This window comes from Salvia miltiorrhiza, chromosome 8 (genome assembly GCF_028751815.1).
Source record: "Salvia miltiorrhiza cultivar Shanhuang (shh) chromosome 8, IMPLAD_Smil_shh, whole genome shotgun sequence".
In the NCBI taxonomy this organism is placed as follows: domain Eukaryota; kingdom Viridiplantae; phylum Streptophyta; class Magnoliopsida; order Lamiales; family Lamiaceae; genus Salvia; species Salvia miltiorrhiza.
In genome coordinates, this window is record NC_080394.1 from 2,199,432 (window position 1) to 2,217,854 (window position 18,423).

General features: G+C 32.9%; 3 protein-coding genes across 5 annotated transcripts; all 3 read left to right on the forward strand.

Annotated features, from left to right (window-relative positions):
* The first annotated feature begins 3,190 nt into the window (after positions 1–3,190).
* Positions 3,191–8,638, forward strand: LOC130999906 (uncharacterized). Of its 3 annotated transcripts, none has more exons than XM_057925600.1 (12): positions 3,191–3,474; positions 4,197–4,273; positions 4,785–4,860; positions 5,175–5,247; positions 5,327–5,378; positions 5,647–5,708; positions 6,314–6,377; positions 7,138–7,195; positions 7,301–7,387; positions 7,474–7,567; positions 8,222–8,315; positions 8,399–8,638. In XM_057925600.1, the coding sequence occupies exons 1-11, from the start codon at positions 3,392–3,394 to the stop codon at positions 8,312–8,314; spliced, it is 819 nt and encodes a 272-aa protein (XP_057781583.1). In that variant the 5' UTR covers positions 3,191–3,391; the 3' UTR covers position 8,315; positions 8,399–8,638. The 3 variants fall into 3 exon arrangements, with proteins under 3 accessions (XP_057781583.1, XP_057781584.1, XP_057781582.1); XM_057925601.1 differs by having other exon boundaries at positions 8,499–8,638; XM_057925599.1 differs by having other exon boundaries at positions 8,222–8,310.
* Positions 8,639–10,225: 1,587 nt separating this feature from the next.
* Positions 10,226–11,011, forward strand: LOC130997054 (probable protein phosphatase 2C 55). Its single transcript, XM_057922333.1, has one exon. The coding sequence runs from the start codon at positions 10,226–10,228 to the stop codon at positions 11,009–11,011; it is 786 nt and encodes a 261-aa protein (XP_057778316.1).
* Positions 11,012–12,099: 1,088 nt separating this feature from the next.
* On the forward strand, positions 12,100–12,855 carry LOC130997055 (probable protein phosphatase 2C 55). Its single transcript, XM_057922334.1, has one exon. The coding sequence runs from the start codon at positions 12,100–12,102 to the stop codon at positions 12,853–12,855; it is 756 nt and encodes a 251-aa protein (XP_057778317.1).
* Positions 12,856–18,423: the final 5,568 nt, after the last annotated feature.

Here is an 18,423-nt window from a genome sequence, read left to right on the forward strand (position 1 = left end):
CCACCTTTTTTTTTTTTTTCCAAAAAAAAATGCTCGTTGTTCACTTTAAAAAGAAAAAAGAAATAGTAAATTCATGAAGAATTAGAAAAAAAAAACAATAAAATCCTTAATTCAAACTGTCGGACTTAATTAAACATGCACAATGAAAATGAATTGTGCTAAATGAATTGTACAAAAAAAATAAAAAATTAAGAAAAAGTCACTACATTAAGGTTTGTAGTAATATTATCTTAATTAAGATGGTGTATATATATATGACAAACATATTTTTGATATTTTAATGAGAATATAAGATGACGTGTTGAATTTGCTGCAAAAATTATGCTTCATTTAAACAATAGAATACAAATAATTAATCAAATATTATAGCCACACAATAACACAAGAATTTGTGCATATAAATAATGTTTTGACTGGAAACAGGGAACTAAATACGTTCTTTAATCTACGATGAGGGCCTAGATTAAGTGGTAAAGTTGAGTGACCTAATTAAAGTTCAATCCTGCTTGCGTGCTGGTAGTTTTCCCATATTTGTGTGTGGGTAGTGTTCCCTGCGCGTGCGATTATTTTTTCACCTTTGTGTAGTGTAGAGGTCCCGCATGCGTGCGATTTGATTGTATATTAGATTACTCTTGTCATTCTAAAAAAAAAAATATTTAATTAATGTGATTTAACATAATTCACTTTTTACGTATGTAAAGTAAATGAACAAGATTGAATTAACACTTATTATAATCAATGTTGTTATATTATCATATAAATAGTAGTTTGCCTATTCATTATTGTTGCAATTATGTTAACTGCAATTACGTATGAATTTAGATATAATAGAAAGTGACTTTGGAATATAATTGAGATTTTACAGATATAATTCTCATTTAACTTATTTCTGAAGTGATCTTCATGCATGATATTTTCATCATATCATTTCAATACAAAGCAATCGAATTCTTTTTTGTTACTCTTCGAATTCGTTGATGGAAAAGCATATGATAGCTGAAAAAATCAATACATATGGTTCACAATCGGATAATTAATAATTTTCAATTTTCAGTCTAATAATAGCTCTTTCTATTTAACAAATAATAATTATCAATTAATGTTGGTATTTTATTGGAATAATTTAATAATATAATTTGGTAAATAAAGTACTTTAAAATTTGAACAAAACTCGATTTTGTTTAATGTTCGCCAACTAGATTTGCCATTTCAATTTTCAACTTCTCGAACACATCATTTTTCATTTTTAAGCTCACAAAGTAAATATAATTTCAAACCAAATAATAATAATAAAAAAAAACTCCACCAACCTTAGTGAAATACTATGGACCAAATTTTGTAAGCGTATTAATATAAGCTCTTTTATTTAATTTATCGAACCATATTAATTATCTCTTAAACAATTATTAAATGACATAATTGAGCATATTTAATGGGCTGTTGAAACATAAATGTATTTCACACTCTCTCAAAACTTTAAAGTGGTAGTTTAGAGAACAATGTCTTCTACATTACATAATAAGTTTAATATGATCTAAAACTCCTAACTCATCTATATAATTATTAATTTGTGACAATAACTTAATTTTATATATGGTTTATCACTACATCCTTTAACTTGTGCATGCTTAATAATTCATTCATGTAGACACTAGCTTGATTTAAACAAAAATCATACCAACCTATCAAGATACTTAAAGTGCATAATTGTTCATTCGTTCGAGTCTCACCAGCGACGTGTGAGTTGTATTTTGTGTGAATGTTATATTGTATTTGTTTGGATATTTTATCTAGTTTATATTAGCATGCAAATTATTAGGTATAGCTAGTTTTCCAATAGTAATATTTCCTCTCAATTCCACCAATGTGACTGTATATGGATTTTTTGATGCATGTAAATGCAAGTTGACTTAAAATAATTTTTGATAATAATAACTCAGTGACAGTACCAATACAAGATATAAAAACCAAAGGATTCTGACAATAATTGGTGCAGCAGATTATTTTATGAACAATTGTATACAGTATATTAGTTGTCTTCATAAAGTCAACTTGTGGATTTTACTTAAAGAATGTGAACTGTAAGATGTAATAGTATTATTTTACTATATATTTACTAACAGTAAATTATAGTAATAGCATTATATATATTTTCTCCAAAAAAAGTAAAATTCAGTTGCCCCTCCTCTTATTTAATTTGCTCTATGTTCTCTTTTAACCCAAAATAGTTTTGCATGCAATGAAAAGATTATATTTTCAAGATAAATTTTAGGTAAAAGACCTGAAACTTAGATACAGTACTCCAATGTGTTATATTATTACTTTATTTCAATTTGAGAGTTCAATTTTATGTAATTGTTATTGTTTTAATCTGAGCTCACTAATAAAAATTAGTTTTATTTGTAACTGAGTTGGGCCATAAGGATTCTGGGCCCTAATATTATAATTTGTTTGATTTAACTCATCATGGCCCAAATACATTGCATTAGGCCTCTTTTAAGTTATAGTAATTGCCAAACAAACACACCACACACACACATGTAGAGAGAAAAAAGAAGACCACTAAAATGGCCAGATATTTATTTAAATTTTAAATTATTTATTTTAAATGAGAATAACGGATAAGTTGATGGTATAAATTTATAAATAAATTGATTGTTATTCAAATTTAGATTCAAATTTTAAAGAGAAAAATTTACCACATTAACTGAATATGATTATTCGTGAATTACAAAAAAATTATTTGTAGATCTATTGACTTATTTGTTGTTCTCATTTCTCATAAAAAATAATACTAATGATGTAAATATATTTTGTTTATTTATTTATTTAGTCGATATACATTTATCGAATTTTATCTTGAATTCATTCCCAACTGAAAAAATAATAATTTAAATTATATACTAATATAATAATACATACTTAAATATTATTTTACGCAATCCGTTGTAAATATACTATTATTCCAATAATTGAAAATACATTAACAAACTATACTTAATATATATAGTTAAATTATATGATTATGATATTTTATTTCAATATTTTTAATAAACTATATTTTAATTATATTTATAATATTTATATAATAATTAAATTAATACTTATTATATATACAAAAATAAATATAAAAATGTATCCACTATCCACACCTACAAATGCTAGTATACATTAAATTTGAGTCACTTCCTCTCAAAAAAATTTTGAGTTACTTCATTTTCCATATTTTGTAATTTCAATTGAAATTTAATTTCATCGAAGAAATAGACAACCCAAAAATGCATCAGACAATTCGGCTTTCTGCAGCTCAGCTTCTACCAAGATGAAAACTTTCCCATTTTTGCTCTGTTAATTCGACTGTATCGATCCGCCCCACAACGTATAAATCCCCATGTTTGTTCATCCCTCGAGCTTTAATCTCATTTTACTATCTCTATTCATTCTTCAGTTTCCTCCACCAGCTACGGCCATCAGGTAATTACACTTTTGATTTTCGTCGCAATTTTATCAATTTCAAGGGTTTCTCGACGAGCCCTTTTGTAATTGTAGCGTGAAATCTCTGTTTTAACTGGCGGAATTGATTGTTCTGATTTTGTTTCAGGTTACAGTAGCTGAATAATATTTGATAATTTTTTTGATCTTGTTGACTGATTTGGATATTTTATGTTTATTAAGAGATTATCAGTTTCCCTGAATTCTTAGAAATTCTATTGTAGTTTGCTGGTTGTTAGGTTCACTTTTTAAGAATAATAATAAGGGTTATTGACGTTAAAAAACACAACTTTGGCCCATTTTTGGTTTTGCACACGAACTTCAAAATTGGTTCACGAACTTAAAAACTGTTGTAATTTTATCAAGATTGACATTTTTGCAAAAAATTCATGTTGGCGTTGCAACTCTGTGGCATAAATCTTCATAACCAAAACGATCGTTTTGATGGGAGCAGTGCAACGTTGAAGCCAACTCACCCTATTTATGCCACCAGACTGCCAGGCTTTGTTTTGGATGAAAATGTTAATCATGATAAAATTACAACGATTGTTAAGTTTGTGTTTTTGTACCAATTTTAAAGTTGGTGTGCAAAACCAAAACTCGATCAAAATTGGTGTATTTTAGCACCAATGAGCCTATTTCAAATAGGTTTATTCGTCTTCATTTTGGTTCAATGAGTTTGATTTGTATTTACGTGGTTGCAGGAAGGATGTGAGCCTTCAGCTGAAACGGCATTGTAAAACCACGGTGCAAGGAAGATACTACCTCACTGATGATAATGGTAATTTTTTTTCATAAAAAAATGGATTTGTTTTTTTATACTATTTCTGATTTGAATAATTGGTTGTGGCATGTATCTAACCAGCGTGGTATTTGTAGTTTTTGATAATGATATTTGTAAATACGAGAATACGGTTCATATAGATGGATATAGAACAATTGTATCTATTAGTACATAGAAGAAATTACTGTCTAGGAAATTGTGATTGTTTTGTGGCTAACAATTGAGACTCATTACCGCGTGATGATACTTCTTAAAGATGTCTACATTCACATGCATTTTTTAATTCATCTGTTTTTATCACAAAGAAAAGGAGAACAAAAAATGAGGTTAATTTGAGTCTGCTTGACCAAAGGAACCATGATTTTCTTGTGAGTGATTCCTTAGTTTTCCAGTTCCTCTATAACATGATTTGGTAGGTGGTCATTCTGATCTTAGGTCTTCAAGGGAATCCAATTTCGAGTAGCTATAAATCACAAAATATAGTTTTGATTGTTTCTCATTTTTCTAGGTTATGTATGTGATGCATTCTCGGTTGACCCAAGGTCCCGTTGTTGTCCAGGAAGAGGAGATCAGTTCTCTTGTCAGTGAGTTATCTCTTTAAGTCGTTTTCTCTTTTTTCTATTCGTTACTATTCAAATATTTGGGATGGCGGAGTGCCAATTTGCAATATTTTCTTTTCTTTGATTATTGTATACCTTCTATTTTTTTTTTTTTTTTTAATATTTGTTATAACCAAAGAAAGGAAAAAACCCACTCACACTCTAGCTCCTAAGGTGACTCGAACCCCCAACCTATTGGTTGGAGGGGAAGCGTCTTACCAACAGACTGCGCTTCATCGTCTCCTTCTATTTATTATAGCGTTATTTGTTTGTTTATTTCCTCTGTGATTAAATTGCAGGGGATGTAATATTGTTTCTCAGTGTTGCAAGTCATACGAGTTCTGTGTATCCTGCTGCTTGAATCCGGGAACGGTAACATCATCCAGATTTTTTTCGTTTTTCTTACTAATGAATCCTTCTCGTTCTGATACACTGCCTATTTGCTCTAAAGACTGATAAGGAACTGGCTGCAAACATCCAAATAGCGAAGCCTGTGACTGCTGGTAAACTCTATGCTTAATTTTCTGTTCATCATTGTTGTAGGTTTTTTCTGACTTAGTAATGAACTAATAATCTTAAGCCAGGCTTTTCGTTATAGATGGTTTACGTTTGGTTTAAATAAGCTTAACGGCGCCCTTTTTATGTGAATGAGGTGGCATAATCCGAGATTATAATGAGCATCGTAGCTTTCTCATCCATGCACAATTATTTGATCTCATAATCTATACACAGATTTCCACGATGATTTCAGATTCGGTCTTTGTTTGACAGGAACCTATGGAAGTATTTTTGATTATTGTGCTGGGAGGTGTCGCCATAATTCTGAGAGCGTGGTATGCTCTCTTTCTTGATTACATTTATTCTTTTAATTTAATGAGTCATGGAACATAATGCGAGTTCTGTATGTCGTCGCCATCTATTAGTGAGTGGTGGCACTATAGCCATCATTTGGAAGCTCACAATATCCATAACATTGATATATTATACTCTTAGTTACTGCATACGTATCGTTTTGATTCTAGGCCTTTTTGGCTATTTGCTGCAGTATTTGTTTCTTTTCCCTTTGAGCCATATATCCTCGAGTTCAGTTCTGTTGTAACAATGATTCCAATCTCTCTGTCTCTCTCTCTCCCTCTCTCTAATGGTTCATTGCTGAAAAAGTGGCCATGGTTGCAAAATAGGCCATAGTTGGGTTTTTTAGTATTCATTGTTCTCTCTATGCAAATGCAATCTAGTTAAATGAAATCTACGACGTTGTAGAATTGGATCTGTTTTCTCTTTTGTCGTTTTTTCTGGTGGGAGGTTCAGCGTTTTTTTTTTAAACAATTAGAACCAATCTTGGCTCTCATCTTTGTTTTCTTTTTATGATATGGAACCATATTTTCACTTATTTCACGCCATTTAGACTGGCATTTGATATAGTTTTCTAATATTTCAGGTTCACGAAAACGCATATCTGAGTGAATTTCATCATTGTTTTTCCATACCAACTAATTCTTCAGGTTAGTGCATCACATTCATGCATAGTATATAGGTTAGAACATTATTATTGTGTTATGACCTTCCATGGAAGATTTGATTTTTACAATGTATTCTTTCATCAAGTGGTTAGTTATTTATTCTTAGCGTGCGTTCTTTTTTGTTGTAAATTTATCATGAGAAAAATCAGGGATGTGAAATATTGGAAAATTTTATCACACCATTATTTTTATCTCACGTTTTCTAGGGAGGAAAACATGGAAAAATATTATTAGTTTATTACACCACCACCCCGTGATAATATAATCATGAATTATAGTGAAAAAGAGCTGACTGAGGAAAATTATCGATGTAGTTGAATGTTTACATCACTTTAGCCTGTCACGAGGGCATTAATTTGTCATTTCAGCTAGTCACGATGGCATTAATTTGCTGAAAATTATCAATTGTGTGAAAAATTAGAACAACTGAAAATTTGTGTATATGGGCGCATATTTTTTAGTTCACGTGCAAAACCAGAATTTGCGGAAAGTTCGTATATTTAAGCGTGACTACCCCTAAAAAGAACAAGGCATGCATTTGATTTTCTTCATCGTCTTATACCATTTCCTCCCATAAATTACTTCCTTGTGAGCAGGGATTTCCGACTTCCGGCTTGAAATCTTCTATGATCTTTCAATTTAAGATTATAACTTTATGTTTCCAGTTATGGTCTTGAGATTCTTAAATGTGACAGTTCTCAGAAACTAAATTGACCTATGCTTAATAGTATCTCAATGACAGAATCTTCTAGCACACAGCTCGAAACAAGACTGGCCGGCATCAATGTCGTTGTCGGAAGGTAAAACTTCCCGATGGTGTTTTTTATGTTTCAAAATTGTGGAAAAATTTAAAAGAGATAACAGATGCTAATGGATCTCTGATATTTCCATCCATGTAAAAATAGACAAGGAGAATCTTGCGACTCCGTCTGCAAATCTAATGGAGAATCTTGTGTGCCCAACAAGCTCGCTCTACTTAATCAGTGTGAAGGGTAAGCTATCACTCTTCCTACATTCAATGAAAACTTGTCTTGCTGCATCGCTCGTCTCTAAGTGATTTTGCGTGCATAACGATTAGCATTAAGAAATACATGAGCTGCAAAGGTGGCTGTTTGTCGAGTGTCGGAGCTGACCAACCGGCTGAAGTAGTTGATGATGCTCCGGCGTATCTGGTACGTTTGCTATTTCGAGTTCGATAAACCAACTCCGTATAGTTAATCTATGCATTGATATTGTTGATACTTCGTTTTCATTACCCGGTTTCAGAGTGAGAGAGAGAAGAGTGAGAATCCAACCAACTACTTTCTCATTAATGCCTTGAAATTTTACATAGATTTAGATGATCTGCATTCTAAACATTTAGGGCTCGTTTGATACATAGTACGACTATTTGACATCTTAATATTATATTTGCAAGAATATATTAAAATATCTAGAATATGTAATCCATTGTTTGTTAGGATGCATTTTTTTTTTTGAAACAGTTTGTTAGGATGTATTAAAATTATATATATAATTAATATTTGTTGTAATTATGATGTGCATTACGTATACCACATGGGAAGGTGGTATTACAGAATCAAATTTGTATAATATTCTCGAGTGTCACATGTATATATATTATACACCTTTATCACCTGTACCAAACGAGTCTTTTATATCAGAATGATCTCATTACATATGCATACATTCAATAGCAATGTTTCTGTGATTTAAATACCAATCGGAATGAATTACCCGAGCCTCCTTTCAGAGTTGAATAGTATTGACTTATGATTGCATCGTCATATTAGTAACTTCTCTTTCGTCACATTTCACACGTGTAGAACCCCGGTGCGTGCTTGTACACGGAAAGACAATCGACACTTTCCTGCGACGGCTCTCACAGTCACACGAGGAGGCTTTGCCCTTGCGCGTAAGGTTGATTCATAAGTCCTCTCTCTCTCTCTCTCTCTCTCTCTCTCTGTTAAGAAGTTTGATGGCAATTCTATTTCCTTCTGCAGTTAAGCTATTCTTGGTTAAGACAATCATCAAAATAGATGAAAATCTCAACAAATTATAAATTGTTGTACATTAATTGTTTTCTCTCATACTTTTTAACAGGAACAAATCCCTTAGATATTATTAAGTTTTTTCGTTTGTGTAATAGTCAATGTAATGATAGTTCCCAACCCTTTGAAGGAGTTGTATGATATAAGTCCAAAATTTTGATGAATACCATTATCACCACTTTTCAAGATTTAGTTTTTGCTCATTTGTAAAATTGTGATTCTTTTGTTATAATATTTTGAGTTAATAATAGCTTGTGTCCTCAATTTTTGGCGTTTTAAAAAAAATGTCACTAACTTAGGTTACACTTTAAAATCCCTCAACTTGAAAAAATGTTGATTTATGTTCCGCTTTATAGAATTCAGCGACAGAATAATGAGTTACCTCACCAGAAACTAACTGCATTATTGAATAAAATTGTCGAAAAAAATCTTAAACTCTAAAAATTCACCTAAGAATTTGACGATGTGGATCATCATTATGTTATTAGATTTTGTAAAGCATGACATAAATAAATGTTTTTAAAAAATTGATGTCTTTTGAAGTGAAAATGTAAATTGAGAATATTTTTAAAAAACATTAAAAATTAAGGATACAAAACATTGTTTATTTGTGCAACAACGCTATCTTGCACGAAATTTTTTCCCTGTGAAATTATATTTTTTAATTTTTGAATAATATTTTTTTTCACTACACTTCATATATAACTTGAATGTCTCGACAAGAGTCTAAACTTTTGATATTTACTTTCTCAAAACTTTTTTCGAGTCCACGACATAGTAAGCTAATGTACTAAATGCCACATATTTAACTTTTTAAAAATAAAATAAAATTTTATTCACGCACAAGGAGTGTAACCCAAAAGCGAAATACAAAGTTACGTTACACACGGATAAAATGAGTCAAATTACAAAATCTTAAGGCAACAAGATGGATTACAAATCCAATCACTCAAACTATAACAAGCAAAGCTAAAAAATAGATTTGATATCCAAAACCAAAACTTCACTTTAATCATCTCAATAAGGTTCTAGTAGCAACTCGATGAGTTCTTGAATACTATCGCATTTCGATGAATCCATAAGTTCCATATAACATAAATCTATATATAGAGCTTTCTGGCTTTCTACTTATGATTAAGTGTGATCGAAATTTTAATTTGAACCAAAATTTAAAATATTAAAAGTTTATGTATTTATTGACAAAGAAAAATAATTATAAAAAAAATCAGAATTTGGGTATATTTAAATCAACAGTTATCTACTTTATTAATTTATATTTTTTGAGTTGATGTTAGACGAATTAAATATATTGAAGCTACATTTATTTTAAATAATAGTATTTGTTTTTGAAGTAGTATTAACGATTTAAAGCATACGTGTACCACATCATGTTCCACAACCAATTTTTAGTCCCTTCAATTTCAATTTCTTATACAATTAAAATTTTGCAATTACTTTTTTTTTTCTTTATTGTAAATTTTGCAATTACTTTCTTACGCATAATCTGCCATTTTTTAATTAATAATTGATTAGGAAAATATTGTGAAAATATGAAAAACTTCCTTGTATCGATCTTTTAATTTTTTTTAACTGTATCTATATAATTAGATTTTGATATCCCAACTTTCAACTCAAATCAAAATTAAACACTAAAACGGTTAAGATTTGGTTCCTAATTTTTAGACGACGAAAGTTCTTAATTTTTTTTAAATACAAAAAAAATTCACAATGTTAATCCATGGAAATAATGAAAACGAACTTAGAAATAATTTGATGATGATGGCGGATTCTTTCTATATACCGAAAGAAAGAAAGCCGCCGGCGAAGCCTGACGGCGAAGACGCCCATTTTTTCTTCCAAAAGGCGCAGGTCATCGGCGTCGCTGACGGCGTCGGCGGCTGGGCGAAGAAAGGCGTCGACGCCGGCGAGTACGCGCGCGAGCTGATGCGTAATGCCGCCGACGCAGTCAAGGGCTGCTCCGTCCCCGCCGCCGTCAACCCAAAGTCGGTCCTCGCCAGCGCCTTCGCGAAGACGGAGTCGCCGGGCTCGTCCACCGCCTGCATCATCTCGCTCGCCGGCAGCCGCCTCCGCGCCGTCAGCATCGGCGACAGCGGCTTCGCGGTGATCCGGGGCGGGCGCACCGTGTACCGGTCGCCGGCGCAGCAGTCGCGGTTCAACGCGCCGTACCAGCTCGGGGGGACGAGCGGGGAGGGCCTCGAGTCGGCGGCGGAGATGGAGGTGGAGGTGGAGAGCGGCGACGTCGTGATCGCCGCCACCGACGGATTTTTCGACAACGTGTTTCCCGAGGAGGCGGAGGGGATGGTGGGGCGGTGCTTGTCGCATGGGATGACGTCGGCGATGGTGGCGCGCGAGCTGGCGACGGCGGCGCACTCGAGATCCCGGCAGAGCGACGCGGTCGTCCCGTTCGGGGTGGCGGCGCGTGAGGCCGGAATGGAATATTCCGGCGGGAAAGCGGATGATATTACCGTTGTTGTTGCTTATGTTATGCCCTATGTGAATTCTTGTTGTTTGCACTCTTTCACTGGTTATTTGTGGAGTTTTTAGGGTTAAGTGGATTTGAAGGTGTTATAATACAGTATCGTCTAATCCCCATCAATTCAACTTTGATTTGAGAGAAAGTTTTGAGAAATTTAAAATCGTGTGCAAAATCAGAAAAATTAAAATGTAAAACAAAAAAGGGTTGTGCCATTTTAAAGAGAGGCACTCTCCCGTACAACCAATCGGTTGCACCGTACACATGATTTCTGAATGACACTACTTTAACATACAAATGACACTTGAAGAATGTTCAAATGTCATTTCCCGAATTATGGCAATTATCACTTAGTGAGACTAGGAGAGTTGATGATGAAAATAAGCACTAGGTTTTGATTATTCGAATCTAATTTGCAATTTCATAAAATTCATATGAAAGAATAGAGCTTTGATTAATTTATTTAATTATGAGTGGCTTGGGTTCAAGCTTCCTAATTTTGTAATAATAGAATTATTATATCTATATATGGTATTATTGTATCTATATTCTTTGTTGCTGATGATCGCCGATTCTTCCTAATTATGATATTTTTTTTACCATAATTCATCACAAAATTATTATATCAATATTCTTTGTTGAGTAATTCAACCACAATAATTAATAATAATATTTTTTTGAGTAAAGGTATTCTTTACTAAAAAATATACTAGTAATAATTTTGTATTGAATTATAGTAAAAAAATATTATCAATTTTTTTTTTGAGTAATATATAGATTCAAATATAAATATATAGGTGCAATCCTAGTCGGAATAGGAGATTAATGTCACTTTGGTACTTCAATTTGGAAAAGTATGTTAATCTACAAAAAAAAATACTAACAAATTTCCTTCCAAATTGGAGTATCCAAGTATTTATTTGTTTATCCAACTAAATTTCATACTCCAATTTTTTAATCCCAATCGAACTATAATTCATATAATTTTTACTATCATAGATCGTATATATAGAAATCAACAATTCAGATTGATTCCTACTCCTATTTGGGAAAGTATTTAGTTCATCTCCTCTATATATTACATATATGTTGACATCATAAATCACAATTTCGAGTTGAAAATCGACTTAGAATTAAAATTTATCACCAATTTCAAGCAATGTCAATCATCAAAAACGAACTGACGATGATCGCCGATTCTTTCTACATACCAAAAGAGAATCCGGCGAAGCCAGACGGCGAAGACGCCCACTTCTTCTGCCGGAAGGCGCAGGTCATCGGCGTCGCCGACGGCGTCGGCGGCTGGGCGAAAAAAGGAATCGACGCCGGAGAATACGCGCGCGAGCTGATGAGAAACGCCGCCGACGTCGTCAAGGACTCCCGCCCCGCCGACGTGGACCCCAAGTCGGTCCTCGTCGACGCCTTCGCGAAGACGGAGGCGCCCGGCTCGTCCACCGCCTGCATCATCTCGCTCGCCGGGAACCGCCTCCGCGCCGCGAACGTCGGCGACAGCGGCTTCGCGGTGATCCGCGGCGGACGGACGGTCTACCGGTCGCCGGTGCAGCATTACAAGTTCAACGCGCCTTATCAGCTGGGGCCGACGTCGGGCAGCCCGAAGAAGGCGGAGGAGATCGCGGTGGAGATGGAGAGCGGCGACATCGTGGTCGCCGCCACCGACGGGCTTTTCGACAACGTGTTCCCCAAGGAGGTGGAGGCGGTGGTGGGGCGCTTCCCCGATGCGATGATGCCGCCGGGGAGGGTGGCGCGTGATCTAGCGGAGGCGGCGCGTGTGAAATCTTTGCATATATACGACGCCACCCCGTTCGAGTTGGCGTCGTATCAGGCCGGGTTTGTGCGCCTTGGCGGGAAAAAGGATGATATTACCGTTGTTGTTGCTTATGTTTATACCTTGTGAATTTACACTTGATTAATTAGTATGACTATGAGAATTTTTTATGAAAGCCATTGTTTAATTATGTACATAAACATTAACCTTGAATTATTGTCGATTCAATTGGTTATAATGTATATAATAGGACGTTGGTTAAAAAAAATTTTTATTAGGAGTGGCAAGCTTGGGGTTGAAGGTTCCTAGTTAATTTTCTAAATTAGAATTTATTATATTTATTTACTTTGTTTTGGCTAAATTTTGCCAGTCGATTTTTAGGCAAATAATTAGTATTGATGACTTGAGACAAAGGGAACTTTCCATTTATGGATTTTAGTATTTATTTCTTTGAGAAACTTTCCATCCATGTTAATTAAACCATTAAGCAATTATTTTGGGGAAATTATTATTATTATTATTATTATTATTATTATTATTCACTTTTACACTGTAACAGTAAATTTTTTTTTTTGAGAGAACGAGAGGATAATTTATTGATCACAAGAGCATGGTAAATGAAGATGACCCACCACAAAAGCCGGAGGTTCATCCCAAACATGTTGTGTACTAAAATCCCTCGCCGCTTTCGCTAAGGAGTGAGCGATAGCATCATGCATGATCTCTTTTAACATGACAAATAGAAAAACCGGGGAGCGTTGCTAACTCATCTCGACAGGAACGAGCAATAAGGCCCAACTCAGAGATGTTCCTGCTTCTTGCATTAACAGCATCACAGGCCCTCCGGCAATCCGACTGTAGCCAACCTTGAGTAAAACCCAGTTCTTTGATCCAGGACAAGGCCTCTTTGATACCCATGAGTTCACCCTCTTCCACCTTCTCAAATTTGAAATTTTATGCATTTAGCTTCGAATATTACTTTTGGCCAATTTTCAAGAGGGACTTCGTTAAATTTGAATTTAATTAATAAATTCTAATTGTATCATCAGAATGTATACAAGTTTTTACAATTTTTCAACTGTGAGTGCAATTAACCTCTAATCTATCTATATATTTATATAATAAAACTAAATAATACTCCCTCCGTCCCTGAAATGGCTTCCTCTTTGGGGACGGCACGAGTTTTAATAAAAAGTTGTAAAGTGTATTGATAGTGGAGAAAAAATGATATAATTATTATTGAAAGTTGTGAAAAGTGTTATAATTAGTATTGGGAGTGGTGAAAAGTGAAAAGTAAGAATAAATAAAGTATTATTAGTGGTGGGGTAGGTTTCCAAAAATGGAAAGAAAGAAAGAGGAAGTTATTTGGGGGACGTCCCAAAATGGAAAAAGAGGAAGTTATTTTAGGGACGGAGGGAGTAATAATAATAAGTGACGAATAAGCACTTTATGTTGTTTATTACACGTAGATGTAATTTTAACCAATTGATAGCCTCTGCGGAGATCTCATAACCTTATATTTGAAAAAAAATAAATCAAATTGATACTCCCTCCGTCCCGGTTTTTGGTATTGGTATCCAGTTGAGATCAGCATGGATTTTAATAAAGTGATTGATGTGTTGTAAGTGGAATAAGGGCCCCACCTACTTTTATTAAAAATAGAAGTGGATACCAAAATGTGGGACGACCAAAAAAGGAAAGTTGGATACTAAAAGCTGGACCTAATGGTAAAAATAGGACCGTAACTTTCAGGATTTTTAGAAAAAGGACTATAAGTTACGGATTTTGAAAATAAGGACTATAATTTTTTTTTTAACATTTACACTCCTGTTTCGAGCCCAAAATTAATTATTCGGACTTTTGATGCCACGTGGAGCCCGTTTCTGACGTGGACTGCCATGTCAACTTTTTTGCAAAAAAAAATTTTGTTTCTTTTTTGTGAAGATATCTAAAGATATTTAAAGACATTTTTTTTGTGAAGAAAACCTGAAATATTTTGGCATTTTTGAAATAGCACTATAAGCCATTTTGCTGTCATGGTTCTGCGAAGCCTTATTTGAATGACACTTTTGACCATTTTTTGTGTCATGCTACTGTAAGCCTTATTTGAATAGCACTATAATCCATTTTGCTGTCATGCGAAGCCTAATAGTGAATTTGATGTACTTTATATTCTTATTGAGTCAAAAATTGATGGCATATTTTTTTTATAATTTATTCTTCTAATTAAATGTAAAAAAGATATAATACATGTCTTTTAACATTATAATGAACGTATATATGTAGCTTTCTTTTAGGATATTAAATTACTTAAGATAAAACAAATATAATTGTTAATTTTCCTAAAAAAAATATAATTGTTAAAACGAGAATACAAAAAAGAAACAAATTCTTTTTTGCAAAAAAGTTGACATGGCAGTCCACGTCAGCAACGGGCTCTAGGTGGCATCAAAAGCCCAAACAATTAATTTTGAGCCCGAAACAAGAGTGTAAATGTTAAAAAAAAAATTATAGTCCTTATTTTCAAAATCCGTAACTTATAGTCCTTTTTCTAAAAATCCTAAAAGTTACGGTCCTATTTTTACCATTAGGTCCTAAAAGCTGGGACGGAGGGAGTATTAATTAATGTACATAGTCATTTATATGTAAAAAAAATGATAGTCGAATCCATTTCCTAGTAACAAGAAATTTACAAATGTCACAAAAACAACTTTTTTTTCTTCTTCTCTACTTGTTGTGTGACTACAAATAATAAAAGTTTAGCTGATAGCTTGTATTAGAAGACATTGGTGGCATATTAAATTCATTAAACATTAAGTCCACATTTGGTTGGATGTTTTTAGAGGTTGGAAAAGAGATTCAATTAATTGAATTCATTACTTGTTGTTTGGTTTGAGTAATGAGTTAACCATTTCAATCACCCAATTTGATACCCCTCAAAATAGAAGAAAAACAAAAGAAAGAGAATCCACATTTCCATTGTTTAACCAAACACTCAATAAAAGTAATGGTTATTGTTACCATTCCACTCATTTATATGATTTCATTCCCTTTCCATTCCTCTACTTGAACCAAACGAGTACTAAATTTATTCAAATACCTCTCCAAGAAGTTTAAGCTCAAGCTGCAGATTTTATTCATTATATTTGGTGATTTCCTTCATACAACTATTGGAATAATACAAGAGCTCAAGCTGCAGATTTTTTTCATTTATTTAGTGATTTCCTTGATACAAGGATAAAATTTTAGATCATATAGACTCCTCTATATAAATTTAGACTATTGGAATAATACAAGACTTGCATAATACAATAGAACTATTGTTTATTCTTCTGTATATAAATTTAGACTATTGGAACAATTAATACAATACAAATGCAATTTCACACTATTGTGGGCATGAATCTCTGCTTAAATTTCATCTAAGCTTACAACAAAAGTTTAACATAAATTTCTTCTAGAATCCAATTTCACACTATTGAAATAATACAAAAGCTTACATACAATACAAGCTTAATATCTCATTAATACAATAATACAATTCAATCTAGAAAAAAGTTAAATACAATAATACAATTCAATCTAGAAAAAAGTTAAATACAATAGAAGCTAATATCTCATAATACAATTCAATCTAGAAATTGAAATGTCCGCTAATATCTAGAAACTGAAATATCCGAAGATTTAAAAATTTATCTAGAAACTGAAATATCCGAAGATTTAAAAATTTATGCAGATTCTCTTCTGCATACATTGTTTTTGAAAATTATCATAAATTGATTTAAGAAATTAATTTTGACTTGATTTTAGAAATTAATATCAATTGATTTCATAAATCCTTCTACAATCCAAGTTCAAAACTTTTGATCAATTAAATCTCAATTCTTGAACATTCTCTTCCCAATTGTTTCATAAATTATTTTTAAAAATTATTATAAATTGATTTTAGAAATCAATATCAATTGATTTCAAAAATCCTTCAGCAATCCAAGTCCAAAGCTTTTGAACAATTTCTTTCCAATTTTTGCATTAATTGGTTTTAGAAATCCTTCAGCAGTCCAAACTTTAAAGAATGCTGTATACTTCTTACCAATACCTCCCATCCCAACAATCGGAACGGTTCGCCGACCTCCGGCGAGCTTATCCATCACTACATACTCGACGCCGACGCCATCGAAGCCCACGATCTCACTCCTCCGCAAATCTGATCTGATTTGAACTGCATCTGCAATTTCGACTCTCCAAAAACTCTGATTCTCCGCCATTGTAGAAATTGTAAGCTTTGAAAAAAAATTGGAGGAAATTGAGCTTTTCAGTGAGAGATTGAGCTTCGAGAGAAATGGGAGGGCGACGATGATTTTGGATCTGTTTCATTATTTGGATAAGAGAAATTAGGCTGCATAAGCCGCCATTGCTCTTTATCTGTAAACTTTGTAAATAGGGTTGCAAAATGCCGCAATAATATAGGCAAATATAATGGGCGGGTTTGACCCGATAACCTACGTAGTTTGGGCTGGGCTGCGCCGGACTGGCTGGACTGAAGTTTATATGGTTAGATGGATATTTAGCTTGATGTAGTTCGACCCAACTTGATTTTAGTCTTTATTTAAATTCTAATAATAATAATAATAATAACAATAACAACAATAATAATACTTCCTCGTCCCATTACAAATGTTTCATTACTTTTGAGCACGAAAATTAAGAAATGTATAAAAAATACATAAAGTGGGTTAGTTAAAAATTATTTAAATATTAGGTTTAGAGATATAATATATTGTCAAAAAAAGAATAAGACATTTATAATAAAACATCCCATTATAGAAAGTGAGACATTAATAATGGGACAGAGGAGTAAATAATTATAATTTTTTTATTTTATTCTTAGGGATATTTATTTTGCATGATTATAAGATTCATGATTGAGTATTTTTATCCTCAAGATTAGGATTATTCCAATTCCACTCTTTTAATGAAATATAAATCAAGCAAAACTAACTCAAATGAAAGCAATAATCAAGTGTTATAGGATATCTCAAGCTTTCAATCCATCAAAGTAAATTAAACAAGTGATTATCTTTATTATTTTTTTCTATTAAGGTTAATCCACCAAAGTAAACGCCCCTCCTTAAAGCATACCTCTAAATTAAAATAATGATTTATCATTTAATTAAGTGTTTTAAATAGAGGGATTACACTAAGTAAAATGAGGGTTATGTATAAAATTATACTTAGCATATGGCTTGATGGGCTCGGATTAATCCTCAATATTCGGCAGACCTGATTCGTTACTTGTTGTCAACATTAATATATTATCCTTAATTAGAGTTTTTTTTTTTTTTTTTTAATTGAGCTTGGATTTAAGAACTTCAGTTAGACATATATGTAAATATGCATATGAGTTTGGACAACATTGTTCTACTTTAGTTGGTTAATTTGGTTTATTTTTGCACATACACAAGGTATAGTCTTGTTGTAAATACTCATTTGTTTGTATAAAATTTGAAAAGGTCTATAGTGAAATTTAAATGGGCCTCAAGTCCACTTTGAGTACAAAAGTTCCATCATAAGCTGTACAAATAATACTAATATTTAGTGTGTTAAGTGTGGTAGGTGAAAAAAGTAAATAAAGAGATTTTTTTTTGCCATATAAGGAAATGACTCAAGATTCGTGGGACGGCTGGAAAAGAAAAGTGA